This window comes from Astyanax mexicanus, chromosome 3 (assembly GCF_023375975.1).
Source record: "Astyanax mexicanus isolate ESR-SI-001 chromosome 3, AstMex3_surface, whole genome shotgun sequence".
In the NCBI taxonomy this organism is placed as follows: Eukaryota; Metazoa; Chordata; class Actinopteri; order Characiformes; family Acestrorhamphidae; genus Astyanax; species Astyanax mexicanus.
In genome coordinates this window covers 18,252,368-18,274,047 of record NC_064410.1, presented here as the reverse complement: position 1 = coordinate 18,274,047, position 21,680 = coordinate 18,252,368, and the positions used below count along the sequence as shown (strand labels likewise).

Sequence of the window (21,680 nt, the reverse complement as noted above, 5' to 3'; positions counted from 1 at the left end):
TATGACGATCATCCATCTTATCAGCTCTGCTGAGTATATAGGAGCACTTTGTAGTTCAATAATTACAGACTGTAGTCCTGCATCTGTTTCTCTGCATACTTTATTATCCTCCTTTTATCCTGTTCTTCAATGGTCAGGGCCCCACAGGATAGACCACCACAGAGCAGGTAATATTTGGGTGGTATATTCAATCTAAGCACTGCATTTACACTGACATGGTGGTGTGTTAGTGTGTGAGATGTTTTAGTATGAGTGGATCAGACACAGCAGTGATGCACAACTGGCCTTGCTCTATATTTGTGAGTAGACAAAAAGGTGGTGGCTGGCTTTACTGGTGTTGGAGAAGTCTTGTGCTAGTATTCACTTTCCCTAACACTAACACACCACCACCATGCTAGTGTCACTGCAGTGCTGAAAATAACCCACCACCTACATAATACCTGCTCTGTGGTGGTCATGTTGTGTCATAACTATTGAAGAACAGGGCAAGATAATAAAGTATGGATAGTTGGTGTATAAAGAGGTGGTCATAATGTTATGCTTGAAACTACTGTTTTATATATTATAATATTATAATATCTGATGGCATCCATTCCCTTCTTTCACCAGGTACTTTGAATACTGAAGAGCTTTTCTGTCAGAGTAAGTAAAAACAAACAAAAAAAAGGGTTGCGAATGTTACTTGAAAAGCAGATATGCAGATATGTCATCTGTTTGGTCCAAGAGGCGTAGAATTTGTAAGCTTGTTCAAGAAGCAGAAAGAGATATTGCACAGCATTTTGAATACACTCAAATGCCCAGTTCAGCCTCTCCTTTAGATCAAAATGCAAATCATAGTCTCTCTGGTGAAACCAAGAAGGAACATCCTTCCCCAGTCTCTCCTTTGTCTCATGGTAGTGTTTGTTCTGGTAGTTTAGAATACCATGTTTGTAGAGATTCCAACAGGAGAATTCCAGATTCTCAAAGTGTGCTTCATGGGATTTCTGTGTCTCCTGGATGTGTCAGTTCTCCTGGAAGTGACAGTTCTGACTCTGATTGTTGTGACAATGAGTCAAATGAGTCCATGCTCCTCCACCAGTTAAAAGACTGGGCTACTACGTTCTCCATTTCATTGGTAGGACTCACTGCACTCCTGAACCTGCTCAGGATGTATCATCCACATTTACCTAGAGATGGAAGAACATTGCTTGGCACGCAGTCACATGTAGCCACAAGAAAGGTAGGAAATGGTGAATACTACCATTTTGGGTTGGAGCAAGGTATACACCAGAAACTGAAAAGTCTCAAAATCCAAAGCAGTCTACAAGGACTAAAACTACAGTTCAACATTGATGGTCTACCACTTTTCAGAAGCTCAAGAACCCAACTTTGGCCTATTCTTTGTCTAGCTGATTGTGATTACTCCAAGTCTCCCTTTCTTGTGGGATTGTACTGCGGAGTAACTAAGCCTGCAAGTGTTTTTGACTATCTGGCTGACTTTGTGAAGGACTTGACAAATGTGCTGGAGCATGGCATTGACTACAATGGTAAACAGCTTGAAGTTTCAGTGTCAGCTGTTGTCTGTGACGCCCCAGCCAGAGCCTTTGTAAAGAACATCAAGTCACATAATGGCTATTCTGGATGTGACAAGTGCATGCAGGTGGGCAAATGGCATAATAAAATGACATACCCGGAAACCAATGCCAGACCAAGGACTGACTCCAATTTCTGTGCTATGGCTGATGAAGAACATCATTTGGAAGGGAAACTTGGCCCTTTGACAGGAATTGTAAAGATGGTGTCCCAGTTTCCACTCGACTATATGCACCTGTGCTGTCTCGGGGTTATGAGAAAACTTCTGCTTTTCTGGCTAAAAGGAAAAAAACTGGCGACCCGTCTTCCTTCAAAAACTGTTGGCTTGGTGTCCAAAAATCTGCTAAATCAACGGCCTTATACACCCTCTGAATTCTCTAGGAAACCAAGAGAGTTGACAGAAATTGATCGCTGGAAGGCAACAGAATTACGCCAATTCATGATTTATACTGGTCCAGTGGTGCTTAAGAACTGCATGCCACAGGAAGTATATGACAACTTCATGCTTTTCTCTGTTGCCATGTTTTTGCTCCTGACTCCAGACATTTCCGAAGAAAAGTTGTGCTTCGCTGGCAACATACTTGTGTGTTTTGTTAGACACTTTGGGGAGCTGTATGGAAAGGAAGAGATTGTTTTTAATGTGCACCAGCTTGTCCACCTTGCAGATGAATACCGAAGATTTGGGGCCTTGGACAATGTTTCAGCCTTTCCCTTTGAAAACTGTTTGGGAAGAATCAAGAAACTTGTAAGGAAGCCACACCAACCACTACAACAAGTAGTTAAAAGATTATCAGAAATGCCAACAGCATTGGTGCCCATACCAACATGCTCTGTATCTTTACAACATAAGCACCATAATGGACCTCTGCCTCCACAGTTTGGTACAGCTGACCAATTTAACAAAATTACCTGGAATGAGTGCACCATTTCCACAGAGCCAGGTGACAACTGCATAGAGGTCGGCCATGAAATAGCTGTGGTCAAAAACATAGTGAGGGCAGAAGATGTCACGTATGTCATCTATCAAACATTCAAACATAAGGAGAACAGCTTTTTGTACCCTTGTGCATCATCTTACATTGGTTCTTATCAAGTATCTGGGCTGCACAGCAATCTAGGAGTCTGTAGAGTTGAGCATATACAAAGAAAGTGTGCACTCTACAAAGACAGGGATAGTTTTATAGTCATTCCACTTGCTCACATGTTTGTTTAGATTAAGGCTAGTGAGGATCAGAGGTGCATGTGCACAAAGGAAAGAAACAACTTGCTAATGCAATGGTGAAGATGCGATGAAGAACTTAAAAACAAAGAGAACAGACGGAAACATTAACTAGTGATACAGACAAACAGAAAAGAAACACAGACAAGGAAAAGCAGAATCATCACAGACAGGAAATAAACATGGACAAAGACATGCAGAATTGGACAGAGTAGGACATTAAGAAATGTCACAATTGGAAACAAGTAGGAAAATAGAAAAGAACCAACATACAAATGAAACCTCACTAAAGCACTCAAAAACAAGAGAGCAGACAGACATGTGAAGAACAGTCACAGACAAGCAGAATTAGAAAACCAGATAAGGAAGAGCACAATTAGAAACACACAGGATAGAGACAGACAAAGAAGAGTACAAGTGAAGTAAAACAAACAAGAACGAGACAGACAAATAAAAACAGATGTGTCGCAGACAAACAGGAAAGAAAAACATACAAAGAAGGACACAATTATCGCAGACAAACAGGAAAGAAAAACATACAAAGAAGGACACAATTGTCACAGACAAACAGGAAAGAAAGACGGACAAAGAGGAGAAGAGATGCCGCAGAACCACATAAAAGCAGAATCGTCACAAACAGGTGAGAAAAACATACAAAGAAGGACACAATTGTTACAGACAAACAGGAAAGAAAGACGGACAAAGAAGAGCAGAGATGCTGCTGAACCACAGAAAAGCAGAATTGTCACAAACAGGAAAGAAAAACGGCCAAAGAAGGACACAATTGTCACAGACAAACAGGAAAGAAAGATGGACAAAGAAGAGCAGAGTTGCCTCAGAACAACAGAAAAGCAGAATTGTCACAAACAGGTGAGAAAAACATACAAAGAAGGACACAATTGTTACAGACAAACAGGAAAGAAAGACGGACAAAGAAGAGCAGAGATACTGCAGAACCACAGAAAAGCAGAATTGTCACGAACAGGAAAGAAAAACATTCAAAGAAGGACACAATTGTCACAGACAAACAGGAAAGAAAGATGGACAAAGAAGGACACAATTGTCACAGACAAACAGGAAAGAAAGACAGACAAAGAGGAGAAGAGATGCTGCAGAACCACATAAAAGCAGAATCGTCACAAACAGGTGAGAAAAACATACAAAGAAGGACACAATTGTTACAGACAAACAGGAAAGAAAGACGGACAAATAGGAGAAGAGATGCCGCAGAACCACAGAAAAGCAGAATCGTCACAAACAGGTGAGAAAAACATACAAAGAAGGACACAATTGTTACAGACAAACAGGAAAGAAAGACGGACAAAGAAGAGCAGAGATGCTGCAGAACCACAGAAAAGCAGAATTGTCACGAACAGGAAAGAAAAACATTCAAAGAAGGACACAATTGTCACAGACAAACAGGAAAGAAAAACATACAAAGAAGGACACAATTGTCACAGACAAACAGGAAAGAAAGACGGACAAAGAGGAGAAGAGATGCCGCAGAACCACATAAAAGCAGAATAGTCACAAACAGGTGAGAAAAACATACAAAGAAGGACACAATTGTTACAGACAAACAGGAAAGAAAGACGGACAAAGAAGAGCAGAGATGCTGCAGAACCACAGAAAAGCAGAATTGTCACAAACAGGAAAGAAAAACAGCCAAAGAAGGACACAATTGTCACAGACAAACAGGAAAGAAAGATGGACAAAGAAGAGCAGAGATGCTGCAGAACCACAGAAAAGCAGGATTGTCACAAACAGGAAAGAAAAGAACAGATAAACAAATAAACATGAAAGAGACCCCAGAAGAGAAACAAGCCTATTAAAAATATAACAAAAACAAACAGTAAAGAAGAAAAGCAACAACAAAGAAACATTATTGAAGCACCTAACAAAAAGATCAGACATAAGTAGTTTTATATGTTTTTTTATATTGTTCAAACTCTGTTCTTCAGTATCCAAAGATCAATAAAATCAATCAATAAAAAAACAATAACATAAGAAGCTTTTCACATAATATTTTTAAACAAAAATTGCTAAAAATGTTTTGTTTCACATAAGATGGAACAGCTGTGGTATGTAGTGGAGTTCGCTGACAAAAGCACAGCAGTTGTGCCCACTTCATGGGTCAATAATGGACAATGTCTATGGCCTCCACGGGACAGCGTGAACATTCAGAAAGCTGTAAAACAGCAAACCCGACCAACACCAGACTGGGCAGTTTATGAGCAAATTCGCTGCCTAGCAACTTGTGGTAAGTTGTAAATTCATGTTGCTGCCAATTACACACACACACCCAAATACTACTTTTCCTAAACATTCCCCCTGTATTTTGACATTGACCAATTTATGATGGCTAGACAAATGGAATAAATGGGAAACAAATACTACAGATTATTACACAATCCTACTGTAAACAGCATTTAATATTTCTGTGACTTGTGCAATAGTAGCCTGTTGGAAATCTAATACAGCTCTGGAAAAAAATTACAGACCACTTCAAAATCTATAGACCTGAACCCCACTGAAAACCTCTAGAATGAATTCAAGAGGAAGATGGATGGTCACAAGCCATCAAACAAAGCTTTTTTTTTGGTCACCTGAAGTCACGGCCTTCATTTAACTGAAGAACAACATTTATCAACGCAGCTATTTTTTCCAGAGCTGTAATGTACTGTTTACAGGAGGTACTGTCACCCTTAGAGTAGGTTTAATCAGAATTATTCCTCCCTATACCTTTCACAAATTTAGCCTGTATCAGTTGCATTATACAGATATTTGTCAAGACAACAAAAAAAACTCAAAATTATGTGAACTTGTTAATATTGCTTACATGTATCAATAAATATCTCTATTAGTTTGATGATACTTTTATTTTCATTGAACTCTAGACATATCACCAAAATACCTTTTGAATTGAGGGGGTTTGGATATTTCTGACTGCAAGATATATAATACAATTCTTACTTCTTTTCTCTGCCAAAAATTCATTTCAGACACTTACGAGAAAGCCATTGGTTGCTTAAAAAAGTCCGTAGAACCTAGCTGCCCCACTTCCGATATTGAATCTGAAATGGAACAAGAAGAAAGAAGAAAAAGGAAATCGAAGTAAGGTTATTTCAGTGAATACATTAAGTGTTATAAATCATTTCCTTGCATTTCTTAATAGTGAACATTTTACAGACCAAATCCAAAATATGTCAACATCTTCAGTGATCCGGAAGAAGAGTACACAGCAAAAAGACGAATGCCTAGGCCTCCACCAATACTTTCACCAGGTATATGTTTCAAAATTATTTTTGTATGTGTTTAAAACCCCACACAGTTAGGCACTGGTGTTTATCTAATTTTTCCTAAGGTGCATTTAAGAGATATTTCAGAAACCATTAAAACAACAGTGAAACCTGCTGTACATCTCAGACAAAGAGAAGGACAATACATCTTTTTTTCCAAATGGGGATCCCCATTCATTATGCAGTGGAGTCTAGGACTAAGTATAACATGTGTAAAGGAAACAAAATATAAATATTAATGTGAACACCTGTTCTTTGCTGTTTTTAAAGGTTTAACCTCATCACACATTACAGCAATTCACAACTTACAAGCAAAAAAAATGCTCCCAGCAGCTCAAATGCTTGCATTAGTTTATCATTTTTAAGCTAGGCAATACACTTACACAACCATGACAAACTTCATGACCAAGCTAGTTCCTGACTTATCTTGTGGCTGTGCTGGACATCACAATGTACAATGCATTCGGAAAGTTTTCAGGCAGTTTCACTTTTGTCACGTTTTGTCATGTTGTGGCTTGTATTACAATATTTAAAATAAAAAATTCCTCACTGTGCAGAACTTTTATTGCAAAATTTATTAAAAAGGACAAACTAAAACACTATCCTCATATAGGTATTCAGACCCTTTACTCAGTACTTTACTAAGTAAGGAGTTGCCCCCCCCCCTAGTGTTGTCACTCCTGTGTTGTATTGGCTGCGTGTTAGGGTTGTTTTCTTATTGGAAGGTAAACCTTCTACTCAGTCCCAAGAGCCCTGGATTAGGTTTTCAAAAAATATATATACGAACTTTGCTCTAACACTTCCGTGACTTTCCCTCAACCATCCCTGTCCAACCACTGAAAAAAATGCCCACAGTGTGACGCTTCAATGTAGAAATGGCATTGGACAGGTCCAATCAGCTAAGTTTAGACACTCCAGTCAAGGTATTTAAATAACTAAGATGATAAACAGAAATGGGAGGACACCATAACTAAATTTCAGTGTCAGAGAAAAAGATTATGAAAATGTGCAATCTGAAATTTAATTTCATTTAATTTTTATTCAATTTGCTAAAATGTCTGTAAAAATTCTGTGTTCACATTTTAATTATGGGGTATCGCGTGTGAAATGATGTGGGAACACAGCATTTCAAGGCTGCCACATGACAAAATGTGAAACATGTGAAAGGACCTGAGGATTTTCCTCATGAATTTTACATATTTTTAATTCATTGTATTGTATTGTATGCATTCAAAGACAAAAATCTATCTTGTGAAACTGTCACAATAAATATACAGAAAATTACATGATTAACACAAAATGCTAATTTATCATTACAGATCTCTATCAAAATTACAAAACAGCAGCTGAAGCACTGAACCACACTTGGCCTGAGGATAACTTTCATGGTAGAAATCATAATTTCACAATTGAATTATTAGACATTAACAATACCTAATATGTTGCACATATTAATTTAATTTTGAGCACTTACTTTGCATTTGTTGTTCTTTCAGGCTATCAAAATTCCCCCACACTTCCCTCAGAGTTCCCTCACACTTCTGCAGGTCAGTTGTCCTCTGAACATATTATTACATCTAACATCAATATGTTAAACATACACACTTCATGCTATTTAAAATATAATGTGGTACCATAATAAAGAGATTTGCTAGTGCATGTTTTGACACTTTGAAATCTTAATACCGTGGCATGAAACATGTTTTATATGTCTTCCAGATGTACAACCTCAGCCCCATCAGTTGCTCAGAGGTACTTGAAACATTTCAACATTGTCTGCATACACTTTAATGCTGTTTCTGCTTTTTCTAGTATTCATTTTCTTACAAAAATGTGTTTTGCAGACATGGGACTGAGCAAAGTTTTGCAAATGCTTGCACAAACACTAGAAGAAAACAGAGAGACAAAAGAAGAATTAAAAAAACTCACCCAGGAGGTAAAAGCCCTCAGGAGAGACCTAGTTAGTCAAAACACAGAAAGGACCTCACCTTCAGTCATTAGGTTACCCCTTGGAACCATGGCAGAACTGGATCAGGCGGAGATCATCCTCAAAAACCCAGAGGAACGTCAAAAGATGGTACTTTTTTTTTAATTATACTTGTAGTATTGAGTCTGTAAGAATGTACAAAAAAAATTTATGCTCACTTTATGATCTGATTATGGTATGGATTTACATGAAAACAGTTAGAAATTGTATTTAAACTTTTTGAACTATAGATTCAGATTTAAATCACATTCAAAATATTGATTATTATTGATGATTGATAATATGGAATTAATTAAATTAGGTACAATATTAATTAGGCATACATACATTCCACTATTAACTACTTGATCAATGGAATGTGCTATCATGAGTTACATTGTGTTACTGTTTTATGCAACAGTTCTAAAAAAAAAGCCTCTGTACCTAATCAAATATAAAAACAAGATATTTGGAGCAAATTCTACTCAAATCCCAATCTTTTCTGTGTTCTATAATGGTCACTGTCACTGTGACCATTACATACATATGTCTTACAAGGTCAATACTTACTAACACTCCTTTTGGCAGAAAGCTTGGTTATGAACAATTGCCTAAGACAATGTAAGTATCTGTAGTAATTTTTAAGAAAATATCATTTTAAAATGGTTATTGGATGTTATAATATGTCATTAGAAACGTTCTTGAGTTATCATGAATGCACAGCTTTTTAAAGGTAGATTTAAAATGTTCACTTTTCGGCGACAACTTTTTCAGCTGTAGACTGCAACAAAGAGTCTGACATTTGCTTCCAGGAATTTCTAGCATTTTGTGAAATCCATTGCGGTTTGACTTGCCTTTGCACTTCTCAGTTTTCTCAAGCTAATCTTGACCTTTACAGTTATATTACTTTATGTAGTGTAGAAAATGCAAGCTGAAACTGTAGAGTATCTTATTGTATTCTTGTGGATTACTTTTGTTTTTATATCTTTAGACAAATGGTTAGAGTAACCCACTTGTGCTGAGCAAAAATTCTAAATAATCAAACAATTTATAAAGCATGAAAAATTACCTAAATTACCTAAATTTGGTATTTAAACTCTGAGACCATGTAAAAATGTTTTACCCCTTTGCAGCACTCAGATAACTAACTTAGCCAAAATATTGGGCTGTGTTTGATTAGCTACATAAGCTGAGTATACTACTTCCCAATTTTAAAAAGTTTAAGTACGCCACACTGCCGTTTGCAACTGTATGCAACATGTAAAAGACTGTTTAACAAATATTAAAATGTTATCGGTTTACCCTGGCCAGCAAGTAACCCATTGCTTTTATTTTGTTTAATTAATTTATTAGACACACCAATACATGGCCTTTACTTGGACATAACCTGTTCCTGTTGATACTTGCCTTATTAGTCATCTTCTGTTTTTCTCCTGTCAGGTGTCTTACTTTGCCATCACTGGAGGACACACGCAAGACATTCTTGTGAGGCGCATGTTGGCATGTGCCCTTACAAACAGCCTGGCAAGCCAGATGAACTGGGCTGGCAAAGGACACAAAAGGGCATTTAAAGACACAGCACTTCACGATGTAATGTCTGGTAAGTTAATGCACCTGCACATAAACAAACACACCCACATTCATAACCAACCAAAATCAAAATAAAACTGAACTACCTTGTACATTAAATTTGTCTCAACAGCGACACACCATGAAATATTTTTGCATCTTAAATGTAAATGCCTCTTTTTCTTTCAGTGCAATCAACCCAAAAACATCTATATAGGCAACTACTGAAAGTATATATATATATATATATATATATATATATATATATATATATACTCATATATAGCAGATCTATACCTATAGCAAATCTGAACATTAATTTCTATATACTTGATATAATAACTATAACTATAATAGCTATAATTTGTAACAGGAGAACGAATGTTTGCTTTGTGGTATTCTAGTGACACAGTTTTAAAAAAGGAAATAACGAAGGACTGACTACAGGGCCTAAAAGAGATTACATCTGCAACAGGTGTTTTCGTACATACTGCATATTACTCAAATACAATAGCTCATAACACCACCCAAACTCTAAATGAACGGACTTACTTTTCAGGAAGTTGATGTTTATGATTACGATGTCTGTCTTTGCATTGTGTAGAAGACAATATTCTTCGGTCTTCATGGCGTGCGTTTTTTCCTTCAAGTTATTAGGTTCATTTCTGCCCACTGATGTAATAGGGATAGCAACAGTTATTAAGCAGTCATTGGAGGCCTACTAAAAAGACAGGGTTTGTGATTGGTCGGGTTAAAAGGGGGCGCGGTTAAATATGTATGTATGTCAAAAGTGTTTAGAAACCGTTCTTAATGGCATACAATAGTTTTTAAATATATAAGATATAGTTTTAGGGGCCTAATGTGGGCAATAAAATCACATTTTTAACCTTACTGTCACACCTGAACCTGACTCTATTATCTTGGAAAACAATCAATTCAATATCCATGCCTTACTGCAGAGGTCTTCAACACACGCAAATTATATGCAAATTACAACGGCGTATAACTTAAAAACTCAGGTCCTATCACTACGTCCGTCCAAAAGTTATATTTAACTGGCTAACAAAATGAAATAAAAAGCAGAACATATAAATGAACACAGTTCATAATAGCCTAAATGTAATTTTAGTCCTTTGTAGGTAAAACCTGTTTATATCTCGCTTTTATTCCGCATACAAGTTCAAAATATGGCAGTGGAAAATGTTACATTGCTGAATGGTAAAGGCGAGATAACGACCAAACTAAAAAAACAAAACAAGAAATAACAATAAATAGCATGTATACATATCCTGATCGTGTCTGTATCTCTCTCTCCCTCTATCTTTCTGTCTCTCTCTCTTTCTCTCTCTCTCTCTCTCTCTCCCTCTGTCTGTCTGTGTCTCTCAATTTCTCTCACACACTCTCTGTTTGTCTGTCTCTCTCACTCTCTCAAACACACGCACACACACACTCTTTATCGCTGTCTCTCTCTCACTCACTCTCTCAAACACACACACACAGACACACACACACTCTATCTCTCTCTCTGTCTGTCTCTGTCTCTCTCTCTGGGCCCTATTTGTAGTGATTTTCATCAGTTTTAAAAAAGGAAATAACGAAGGACTGACTACAGGGCCTAAAAGAGATTACATCTGCAACAGGTGTTTTCGTACATACTGCATATTACTCAAATACAATAGCTCATAACACCACCCAAACTCTAAATGAACGGACTTACTTTTCAGGAAATTGATGTTTATGATTACGATGTCTGTAACCAGATTTAAGAACAGGGAGGCTGACTGAATGTCTAATACTAAACGTAGTTCATGGTTGGGTGTACAGTTATAGGAGTGCTTTATAAGGTAGACCATCTGCTGGGAATTATTAGGAATAGTTTTATATCAGTTATGTTTATTCAATGAATACATTTTGGCCCTATATTACTAAATAGTTATTGAGAAATTAACTATAATAGAAATAAACAATTCCACAGAGATCATAACTTTGACACGCATATCATGTACACTTCACAGTATATCTTGATTTGTTTTACACAAAACAAAGCCTGCATCAGTAAAGGCTTTATTTCCATTATTTATGACTGGAATTGACTGTATGTTCCTTTGGTCTCAATAACGCAGAGAAACAGTGCCACGAAGCAGCGCTAGCACTCCAAGCTCGGGTACGGGATCATCTCGCGCGCCTAGGAGTGCTGGCGCTGCTTCGTGGCTGCCTTGCGTGCCAGAGTCGGGAGAGCTGCGCTGCTGCATAGCACTGTTTCTCTGCGTTATTGCGAAACGCAATTGGCTCGGCTACCGACAGGACACTGTACTATGTCTAACTGTAACAGCAGAACATTAATAAGCAGCAGATTAGAAACGTAGATAACCAATGGCAATCACAGCAGCCGTAACAGATCATCAGCGGTAAATGCTCCTAATGCGTGGGAACGAGATAATTAAGGCGTCAGAACGTCGTAATTAAGGCGTCCGAAAGACATAATTATATCGTAGCCATTAAGGCCTGGCCACAAGGGCTCCGATAGCAAGCAGCTCTCAGGGGTTGTGCGCAATAGGACTGCTTAAGGATGGTCAACCTGGCTTTATATAAAGTAATAGTTAAATTAAATTTGTAATATTACGAGAATAAAGTCGTAGTATTTTGAGGAAAATGTAGTTTTAATCGCTTGGGCTGCAGTTTAGGAAGCGCAGAGGGAGAGAACGTTCCCACGCATTATTTTTTTTTTACATGATGTCAAAATGAAAATAAAAAGCAGCACATATGGAAATGAACACAGTCCATAGTAGCCTAAACACACACACACACTCTGTCTGTCCGTCTTTCTCTATCCTGTTTCAAACTTGGCGGCAGGAAACATAGGTGCGCCACTGACTGATTAAAACCACTTCAACAGTCAACAGCCACACAAGATTAGCTATATTTTTTTTACATTTACAAGGAGTTGAATTGAATTAGTACACAGACTTAATAATTGTAGCTTAAAATAATTCTGCTGTTTGAGAATTTGACAGATGCTTATTCTCATTCTTGCAGTTTGGAAATAAAAAATGAAAAGAGAAAAGCACTACGACTAAACATAAATGTGTTTTATTTCACTTACCTATTATGTAACTGAAATTCGCTGTTATATTTTGAAAATAATAATAATAATAATAATAACAATAATAATACAATAATTAATTACAATAATTAATTACAACAATAATAATAATAATTAGTATACTAATTACAACCGCAATAATAATAATAATATCAATTGTTATTATAATTATTATTATTAATATTATTATTGTTATTATTATTATTGTATATAGCACCTTTAGTTAAAAAAAACAGCTAATACAAATACAATTTTAATAAACTACAAGTTAAATACACAATTTAACATAAACATAATAATACAGCAAGTGGGATCTATTTAACATGCAATTTTATCAGTGTTGTGCCAGTTCACAGCTTTTCTGAACTAGTTCAAGTTCAGTTCATACATGCTCAAAGTGAACAGTTCACGTTCATAGTTCACAATTTTAATTGTAAACTAGTTCGAAGTTCAGTTCATTTTACTTTTTTCGTGAAATATTCAAATTAATACTTTTTTCACACTACAAGCTAGAAATCACTATATGTTCTTTGAAATTGCTCATTGTAAACATTTGCTCATGACACTGCAATTGTGGGTTTCTTACCAGGTGATGAAACTTGCAGCAGTACAGACAAGGTAGACTCGTTCTATACTTAGTTCAATGAAATATACCAGCATTTAATTAAAAAAAGAATATATAATATGAAATATGTATATATTATTTGATATATATGATATTATATACAGTGTTGGGCACGTTACTTTGAAAAAATAATTAGTTATAGTTACTCGTTACTTCTCTAAAAAAATAACTGAGTTACTAACGAAGTTACTCCACTATAAAAGTAATTAGTTACCAGTAAAAGTAACTATTTGTTACTTTTTATTATTCGCCAGTCAAAAAAAGGAAATCAATTATGCATTTACTATTATTATTAGAAAAATAACAAACTGTTAAATAAAAAAATGTTGACAAAAATATAATCTAACGAATTTAAAAAAAAAAAAAAACGAAATTCTCCACAGAAGAAAATTACTAAAACTTGTAATACTGAAAAAAACGGAAAAAACGGAAAAACGGTCTGGGGATGAAATTAAACAAACCAAGCCACACTCAAAGGAAATATGTATATAAACAAAACAAAATAATGGACAAAAACAACAATCTAAGGACCGTTAAAATTGTATTAATATAACAGCTTCACCAAAAGAGAATAGAGCTTAGATCGGGCGCAAAAAATCCGACCCGACCCAGCCCGAGCCCGTGCACGTTCTGCCCAAGCCCGAACCATGAACTGTCATTATGAGCCTGAGCCCAACCCGATCCGCCCCATAAACTGTCTGTTTTCGGGCTGATTGAATGAGCGAAATATAATCAGAATTATGTTAATTAACACTGTAACATAGAAGCATAGAACTATTATATAATTTAAATGATTTTTAAGAACAGCTACACACAATGCTGCAAGTCAAACGCGGAGGCGTTCACGTGCGCCCAGAGCTAGGTGATTACATTTTTCATTTTTATTATAGTTTAATTTTATTATTATTATTTTTTCTGTTCAGTAAGTTTTTAGGGTGGGCTTGCTAGTTTTTATTAGTTTTCACACATCTCATCTGAGAGATCAATCTAAGAAACGTGAGAGAGAAAGAGAGAGAGAGAGAGAGAAAGAGAGAGAGAGAGAGAGATTTGCCTGTTCTGGTATAAGCTACTCAGAGGTAAATGTTCTCACACACTGTGTCTCCTGTTTCTCTTTCATCTGCCTCCTCAGTGAAGCTGGCCCCTCATATTATTAGAAATGAAATAAAAATATGTCCATTGGTTAGTGCTGCGTTTGTGCTGGTTTGTGCAGCAAAAATTAACGTTTGTGCTGTTATCGTTTTTGAGATATTTAACATTATATTTATTACCTGTTATGTAACCCAGCCCCTCATTTGTGGCCAAATCGCACCAAAGTGGTCTCATTGGTTAGTGCTGTGTTTGTGCTGGTTTGTGCAGCAAAACTTAACGTTTGTGCTGTTATCGTCATTGAAATATTAAACATTATATTTACTGTTAACCTTATTGAGATATTAAACATTTAATTTCTGACCTGTTATGTAACCCAGCCCCTCATCTGTGGCCAAATTGCACCAAAGTGGTCTCATTGGTTAGTGCTACGTTTGTGCTGGTTTGTGCAGCAAAAATTAGTGTTTGTGCTGGTATCATTATTGAGATATTAAACATTATATTTACTGTTATTGACATATTAAGCATTTAATTTCTGGGGTGGGTTTCCCGAAAGCTTCGTAACGCTAAGAACTTCGTTAACTCGTACTTAAGATTGATCGTTAATTAAAGAGTGTTTCCCAAACCCGTGCGTAACTAAAGTACTACGTAAACTCGCTCGCAGATTAACGAGTGCCCTCACCCAGTCGTTATTCTTAAAGAGCTTCTTTAGGGGATCTCGACTTGCAGTTCAGCACCTTAAACACCAGGGACCGCCAATTTTGAAGAAGAAAAAATATTATTTCCGTGGTTGAACAATTATATTATATTACTATTAATTATAATCAATTATATTGTTATATAATTATCAATATTATTATATTATATTATGTTATGTTATGTTATGTTATGTTATGTTATGTTATGTTATGTTATGTTATATTATATTATGTTATATTATATTATATTATATTATATTATATTGTAATGCCAACTTTGTCTGTGGCTTGTAGTATAACTGGGCATATTGGAATTGACCAATCAAACCCACGAATAAATCATTAAAATCCAGATTAGCGATGCTAGAGTTCTTGCCATTAATGCTGCAAGAAATGCAATCAGTGATTTCCTGCAGATGATGCTCACGGTTTAAGCAAAGCTGCAAAGTAGGTCCGGTGCAGGGGACGCCTGCGGTGTCTTTAATCCCAGTTATACGTATTGTAAAGGGTATCGGTGAATGTGCAGGTAATATTTAATAATATTCCTTATTCAGGTGCTTCTAACCAACATTGTGGCCGTTCATCATTTTTACATTGGCGATTAATATTAAAACCATGAAAACGATTAATGGACGCATATGGAATTGTCTAGTAAACAAAAAGGTGCATGGCCTTCACAATCCCCTGACCTAAACTCAACTGAGTGATTTAGGATGAGCAGGAGCCAGAGTGTATATAAAACATATTTTGGTTGGTTTAAAAAAAACAGGTATACGTATAAGTATTATTATATTATTTTTATATAATTTATTTTTTATATATTTTATATTATTTTTATATAATTATTCATAATAATAATAATAATAATAATAATAATAATAATAATAATAATAATAATAATAATAATAATAATACATTAATATTACTATCAATATTACTATTAATAATATTAGTATAATATCTATTAATATAATATATATTAACTATAATAATTTTAAAAAAGTAAGAAAAGTTTAATGTTTTAAAATAGATTAGATTTTTTATTATTTATTTAGTCATATGTATCTTTAGGAGTATTTTATTAATGCCAAAGTACATCCTTTTGTAATTTAAATTTCAGAATATGTATAATGTTGATGATTACAACACAGTTATACGTTTTTATGATCTAATAGTGAATAAATACTGCATATATGCAGTGTTGAATCGATATTTGTGGATCGATTGAGCGCGCTGTGTCGGGGGAGGAGTCAACAAAGACGTTCTTTAACCTTGTTCGTTAATTTTCACTTTGCGAAGCTCTTTGGGAAACACTCGCAGAACTGGCTCGTTCTTTACTCACGTCATTCGTTAGTTCGTTCGTTATTCCCTAAGATTGATCGTTTTCGGGAAACCCACCCCTGACCTGTTATGTAACACAGCCCCTTATTTGTGGCTAAATTGCACCAAAGTGGTCTCATTGGTTAGTGCTACGTTTGTGCAGGTTTGTGCAGCAAAATTTAGTGTTTGTGCTGTTTTCGTTTTTAATTTATTAGGAAAAAAATATTGAATAGGTGTGAAGCTGGCCCCTCATATAATCAGAAATGAAATAAAAATATTTCCATTGGTTAGTGCTACGTTTGTGCTGGTTTGTGCAGCAAAAATTAACGTTTGTGCTGTTATCTTTATTGAGATATTAAACATTATATTTACTGTTATCGTTATTGAAATATTTAACATAATAGGTCTTACCTGTTATGTAACACAGCCCCTCATCTGTGGCCAAATTCCACCAAAGTAGTCTCATTGGTTAGTGCTACGTTTGTGCAGGTTTTTGCAGCAAAAAATAGCGTTTGTGCTGTTATAGTTATTGAGATATTAAACATTATATTTACTGTTATTGAGATATTAAACGTTAAATGTATTACCTGTTATGTAACACAGCCCCTTATTTGTGGCTAAATTGCACCAAAGTGGTCTCATTGGTTAGTGCTACGTTTGTGCTGGTTTGTGCTGTTATTGTTATTGAGATATTAAACATTATATTTACTGTTATCATTACTGAGATATTAAACTATTTAATTTATTACCTTTTATGTAACACAGCCCCTCATCTAAAGCCAGATTTAATCAAAGTGGTGTTGTTTTTCTAGTGCTGTGTTTGTGCTGGTTTGTGCTATTAGAATAAATGTTTGTGCAAGTTTAGTTATGAGAGTTATTAGATAAAAAAATATTTAATGGGTGGCATTACCCAATATTTATTTACACACATCACCCAGCCCCCCTCATTTATCAGTGTGGTTAGTGCTCACAAAAAGGCACTCAGCCCGGTTAAAAGGCATTAACATGGCAGTCTGTTAAATATATGCTTTCATAAGTGCAGGAGCAATTTTTACCATGGTAAATAAGTTTTTACCATGAACAGTCATGTCACCTGAAGACATTCATCTGTGCTTTATTAGATGTGTAAATAAATATTGTTTTTCCTGTAGCTGAATAATCAAAATACCTGAATTTTTACAGCACTGCTGAATGAGACCACTGTGGTTTGGGCTGTATTGGTGGGCTGGATAATGCCACCCATTAAATATTTATTCTAATAGCACAAACCAGTACAAACACAGCACTAGAAAAACAACACCACTTTGATGAAATCTGGCCTTACCATAAAAGGTAATAAATTAAATAGTTTAATATCTCAGTAATGATAACAGTAAATATAATGTTTAATATCTCAATTATGATACCAGCACAAACGTTAATTTTTGCTGCACAAACGTAGCACTAACCAATGGAAATATTTTTATTTCATTTCTGATGATATGAGGGGCCAGCTTCACACCTATTCAATATTTTTTTCCTAATAAATTAAAAACGAAAACAGCACAAACACTAAATTTTGCTGCACAAACCTGCACAAACGTAGCACTAACCAATGAGACCACTTTGGTGCAATTTAGCCACAAATAAGGGGCTGTGTTACATAACAGGTCAGAAATTAAATGCTTAATATGTCAATAACAGTAAATATAATGTTTAATATCTCAATAATGATACCAGCACAAACACTAATTTTTGCTGCACAAACCAGCACAAACGTAGCACTAACCAATGGAAATATTTTTATTTCATTTCTGATTATATGAGGGGCCAGCTTCACACCTATTCAATATTTTTTTCCTAATAAATCAATAACAATAACAGCACAAACACTAAATTTTGCTGCACAAACCAGCACAAACGTAGCACTAACCAATGAGACCACTTTGGTGCGATTTGGCCACAGATGAGGGGCTGGGTTACATAACAGGTCAGAAATTAAATGTTTAATATCTCAATAAGGTTATCAGTAAATATAATGTTTAATTTTTCAATAACAATAACAGCACAAACGTTAATTTTTGCTGCACAAACCAGCACAAACACAGCACTAACCAATGAGACCACTTTGGTGCGATTTGGCCACAAATGAGGGGCTGGGTTACATAACAGGTAATAAATATAATTTTTAATATCTTAACAACGATAACAGCACAAACGTTAATTTTTGCTGCACAAACCAGCACAAACGTAGCACTAACCAATGAGACCACTTTCGTGCGATTTGGCCACAAATGAGGGGCTGGGTTACATAACAGGTCAGAAAATTAAATGTTTAATATCTCAAAAACGATAACAGCACAAATGTTAATTTTTGCTGCACAAACCTGCACAAACGCAGCACTAACCAATGGACATATTTTTATTTCATTTCTAATAATATGAGGGGCCAGCTTCACTGAGGTATATTGTAATCCCATACATAATTCTGCAGTTTCTCAGTGTTCTCTGTCGTATTTTGCGGCTAGCGCGAGCGCTTTACACAAGAACTAACTGACCACGAGGTGCCGTGCGCTCGGCACAACACCGCCTGCTGTACAACAGCGCTTATAAATAAATTAAACACGAAAATTAGGGTATTCTATCAGTAATTTCAGTTCGTTTTAGTTGGTTTTATGAACACAAAATACAGTTCGAGATAGTTATGTTTTTTTCTTTTAATTACCGTTTTTATTAGATTCAGTTAACACAAATGTTTTTTCACTTTAAGTTTTCGCTATTTCGTTCGCTTTAGTGAACAATAGTAATTAGTTACTTAGCAACATTGTGATTATCACACCAGAGCTTAATATAAAGTAAAAATAGGAGCGGTCGGTACTCGGGTTAGGTCGCTGGCAGAGAATCTAAGCTCTAAAAGAGAAAGCAGCAGCACCACAAAAACCGGAGCAGCTAAAAAGAGCTTAAGGTCCTTAATTCGGAACTTGGGCTGTCCACGGCAATCACTGAATTAATTAGAGCAAGCAAATCGTCACAATTGTGTCTCACTTCACCACGCCAAACCATGTAAACCTACAGGCACAGCGGCCAGAAGCTCAAGTTCACCGGAAAGAGGAGGGGTTAACCAGGGCAAAGCGAAGTTTAAAAAAAGTTAATAGAGCGGCTAAAGTAACGTGCAGTAACGGGGTGTCGGTAACGGCGTTATAGTAACAGTCATAGTAATTAGTTTACTCGTTACTGAAAAAAAGTAACGGCGTTAGTAACGCCTTTAGTTTTAACGCCGTTACTCCCAACATTGATTATATATACATTTGTGTGTGTATGAAATAGAGTTTAGATTATCTGCCGGAGCCCTCGGGCTCAAAAAAAAGGTCCATGATGTGGCGTCTGTTTTTTAATGCTATTTTTATTTTGTATAAAGCTGGGGCGTGATCATCATAATATAGCAAAGTAACACATCAAACTGTGTTTCTGAAAAAAAAAACTTGCACAAGTTAGAATGTAGTAATCACGCAGCTCTGGCCTGTGCAGTGCGCACACCTTGACTTGCAGCGCTGTGTGTAGCTACTACTCCAAGAAAATAGAGCCTTTTTTTTAGAGCCTGTAGTGAGGAGACAAATTACATCATGTGAGCTAAATTTGACCCAATGTGAAGGAAAGTCAGAGGTATGGACTGGAGCCAATTCAAGTTAGTTGTTGATAGTACCGCAAAGTGCCGCATCCATGCGGCGTGCTCATAGCGTGTGTCCGCTCTCTGGTCTTTAAGAAGCTGTTTATTGTGGATGTTAAGCTGCTGCTTTGAGATTAGTACCACTTTAGTGGCTGTTAAATTGTTATTTGTGTTCATTTTTTTTTTTTGGTTATTTCTTTGTTTGGATTAGTCGCCCAGACTAATTTACTTTGGGATATTTGCGGTTTTTTTGCTAATATTATTGTATTTTTTGTAGCTTACTGCTTCACTATTTCGTTTATATCTTTTGGAATTCGTTAGGTTATATATTTTTTCATTATTATGAGCATAGTTTAGTTAGATATTTTTTTGTTTTTTATTTTGTATTTATTATTAAATGCTATTAGCTTATTAGCTTCTAGCTTGTTGCTAGCTTCTTTGTCATTTAGCATACAGAACTTCTCACTGATCTTTTTAATGAATATTGATTTATTAATTTAATAGCCTACCTAAATATTTTCAACCAGACACTGTGTGATTTTTTTTATGGGGTGCAGAGAGCAAGCCCATAGGCAGTAAAGTTTATCGGTCCAAAACATCCAGCACTTTCTGCTGGACCCGACCCTGAGCCCAATCTAAATCCGACATGAATTTAGTAAGTATAGAGCTTAAAACTGACCTTTTAACTATAATTCTGAGATGTACTGTACTTTATCATTTCTTCTCCCAAAACTGTCCATTATCTTCCGCGATCCTGCGAGGTGCGCAGCGCACCGAGTAATCCACATTTTGAGCTGTAAACGTGCAGATTTCGCTTATTCAAACAGCCCGAAAGTGTTTTTAAAAAGCTCATTTTTAAGGCTCTACTTAATAAAAAAATGTTGGGTTTAACTGGGGTTCGGGCTCATAGTAACAGTATACTAAGTTTTCAATGGAAAATAAATTCCAACGTTCATTTACAGTGATGTCTGCCGTTCATGACACATAATGTGAACTAACTCACGTTCAAGTTCTTTATTAAAAAATGTGTTGTGTTCAGTTCAACGTTCACGAAAAAATGAGCGTTTTTAAGAAAACGCGCTTAAATGGGATTGCTCTGAATTGAGGATAAGTGAAACATGCCAAATTCCCACTGCTTAAATGCCTGGCAAACTGGTATTAACTTTCACTGTAATACAACTCTGAACACAGCCCCACGAAAATGTTTTGTTTGTTTTTTTTGCTTTTTCAGCTGCTCTCCAGAAACAACTCCCTGGGAGCACTCAGCTTCAGTTTGCTGACACAATTAAAAAGTGGCTTAAGTATGCACCAGAGAGGGAAGGCGGTGTTCCGCGGAAATAAATAATAACAGGTTTGCTACATTGTTTTGGTTTGATTCGTATGTGAACAGTAAACTCTGTATACTAAAACTTAATATTTTCCATTTATATTTCTTTTGTTTAGGTCCAGCAGCAGCCACGTGGACACCATCTTTTTTGTTTTGTTGTTTAGTTCACAATTAATTAATAAATATGTTTGTGCTCAGTTATTTTTACATGTATTTTTATGGTTTATAATTAAACATCATTGCATTGTTA

At 35.8% G+C, this 21,680-nt stretch overlaps 1 protein-coding gene and 2 long non-coding RNA genes across 5 annotated transcripts in view; 1 reads left to right on the top strand and 2 right to left on the bottom strand.

The window, feature by feature from the left end:
• LOC125799438 (uncharacterized) overlaps window positions 1-8,166 on the bottom strand; it is a 24,215-nt gene extending 16,049 nt beyond the window's left edge. The window contains exons 1-4 of one of the 2 annotated variants that reach the window (XR_007438398.1): window positions 8,079-8,166; window positions 7,777-7,975; window positions 7,565-7,649; window positions 5,802-5,865 (exon numbers count right to left, since the gene is read on the bottom strand). This is a non-coding gene — a long non-coding RNA (uncharacterized LOC125799438). The remainder of the gene's footprint in view (window positions 1-5,801; window positions 5,866-7,564; window positions 7,650-7,776; window positions 7,976-8,078) is intronic. The other variant, XR_007438399.1, reaches the window with a different exon arrangement.
• LOC125799437 (uncharacterized) overlaps window positions 1-21,680 on the top strand; it is a 25,318-nt gene extending 3,638 nt beyond the window's left edge. Inside the window, exons 3-13 of one of the 2 annotated variants that reach the window (XM_049476145.1) lie at window positions 610-642; window positions 4,859-5,051; window positions 5,794-5,905; window positions 5,981-6,075; window positions 7,410-7,478; window positions 7,587-7,637; window positions 7,810-7,842; window positions 7,935-8,167; window positions 9,497-9,656; window positions 21,335-21,454; window positions 21,547-21,680. In XM_049476145.1, coding sequence (XP_049332102.1) covers window positions 4,859-5,051; window positions 5,794-5,905; window positions 5,981-6,075; window positions 7,410-7,478; window positions 7,587-7,637; window positions 7,810-7,842; window positions 7,935-8,167; window positions 9,497-9,656; window positions 21,335-21,444 — 1,056 coding nt within the window. In that variant the 5' untranslated portion in view covers window positions 610-642 and the 3' untranslated portion in view covers window positions 21,445-21,454; window positions 21,547-21,680. Of the gene's footprint in view, window positions 1-609; window positions 3,432-4,858; window positions 5,052-5,793; window positions 5,906-5,980; window positions 6,076-7,409; window positions 7,479-7,586; window positions 7,638-7,809; window positions 7,843-7,934; window positions 8,168-9,496; window positions 9,657-21,334; window positions 21,455-21,546 lie in introns of those variants that run through there. The other variant, XM_049476144.1, reaches the window with a different exon arrangement.
• LOC125799441 (uncharacterized) lies at window positions 9,464-10,444 on the bottom strand. The gene is made up of 2 exons (XR_007438403.1): window positions 10,178-10,444; window positions 9,464-9,599 (listed from the first exon to the last, which is right to left on the bottom strand). It is a non-coding gene; the product is annotated as an uncharacterized LOC125799441 (long non-coding RNA).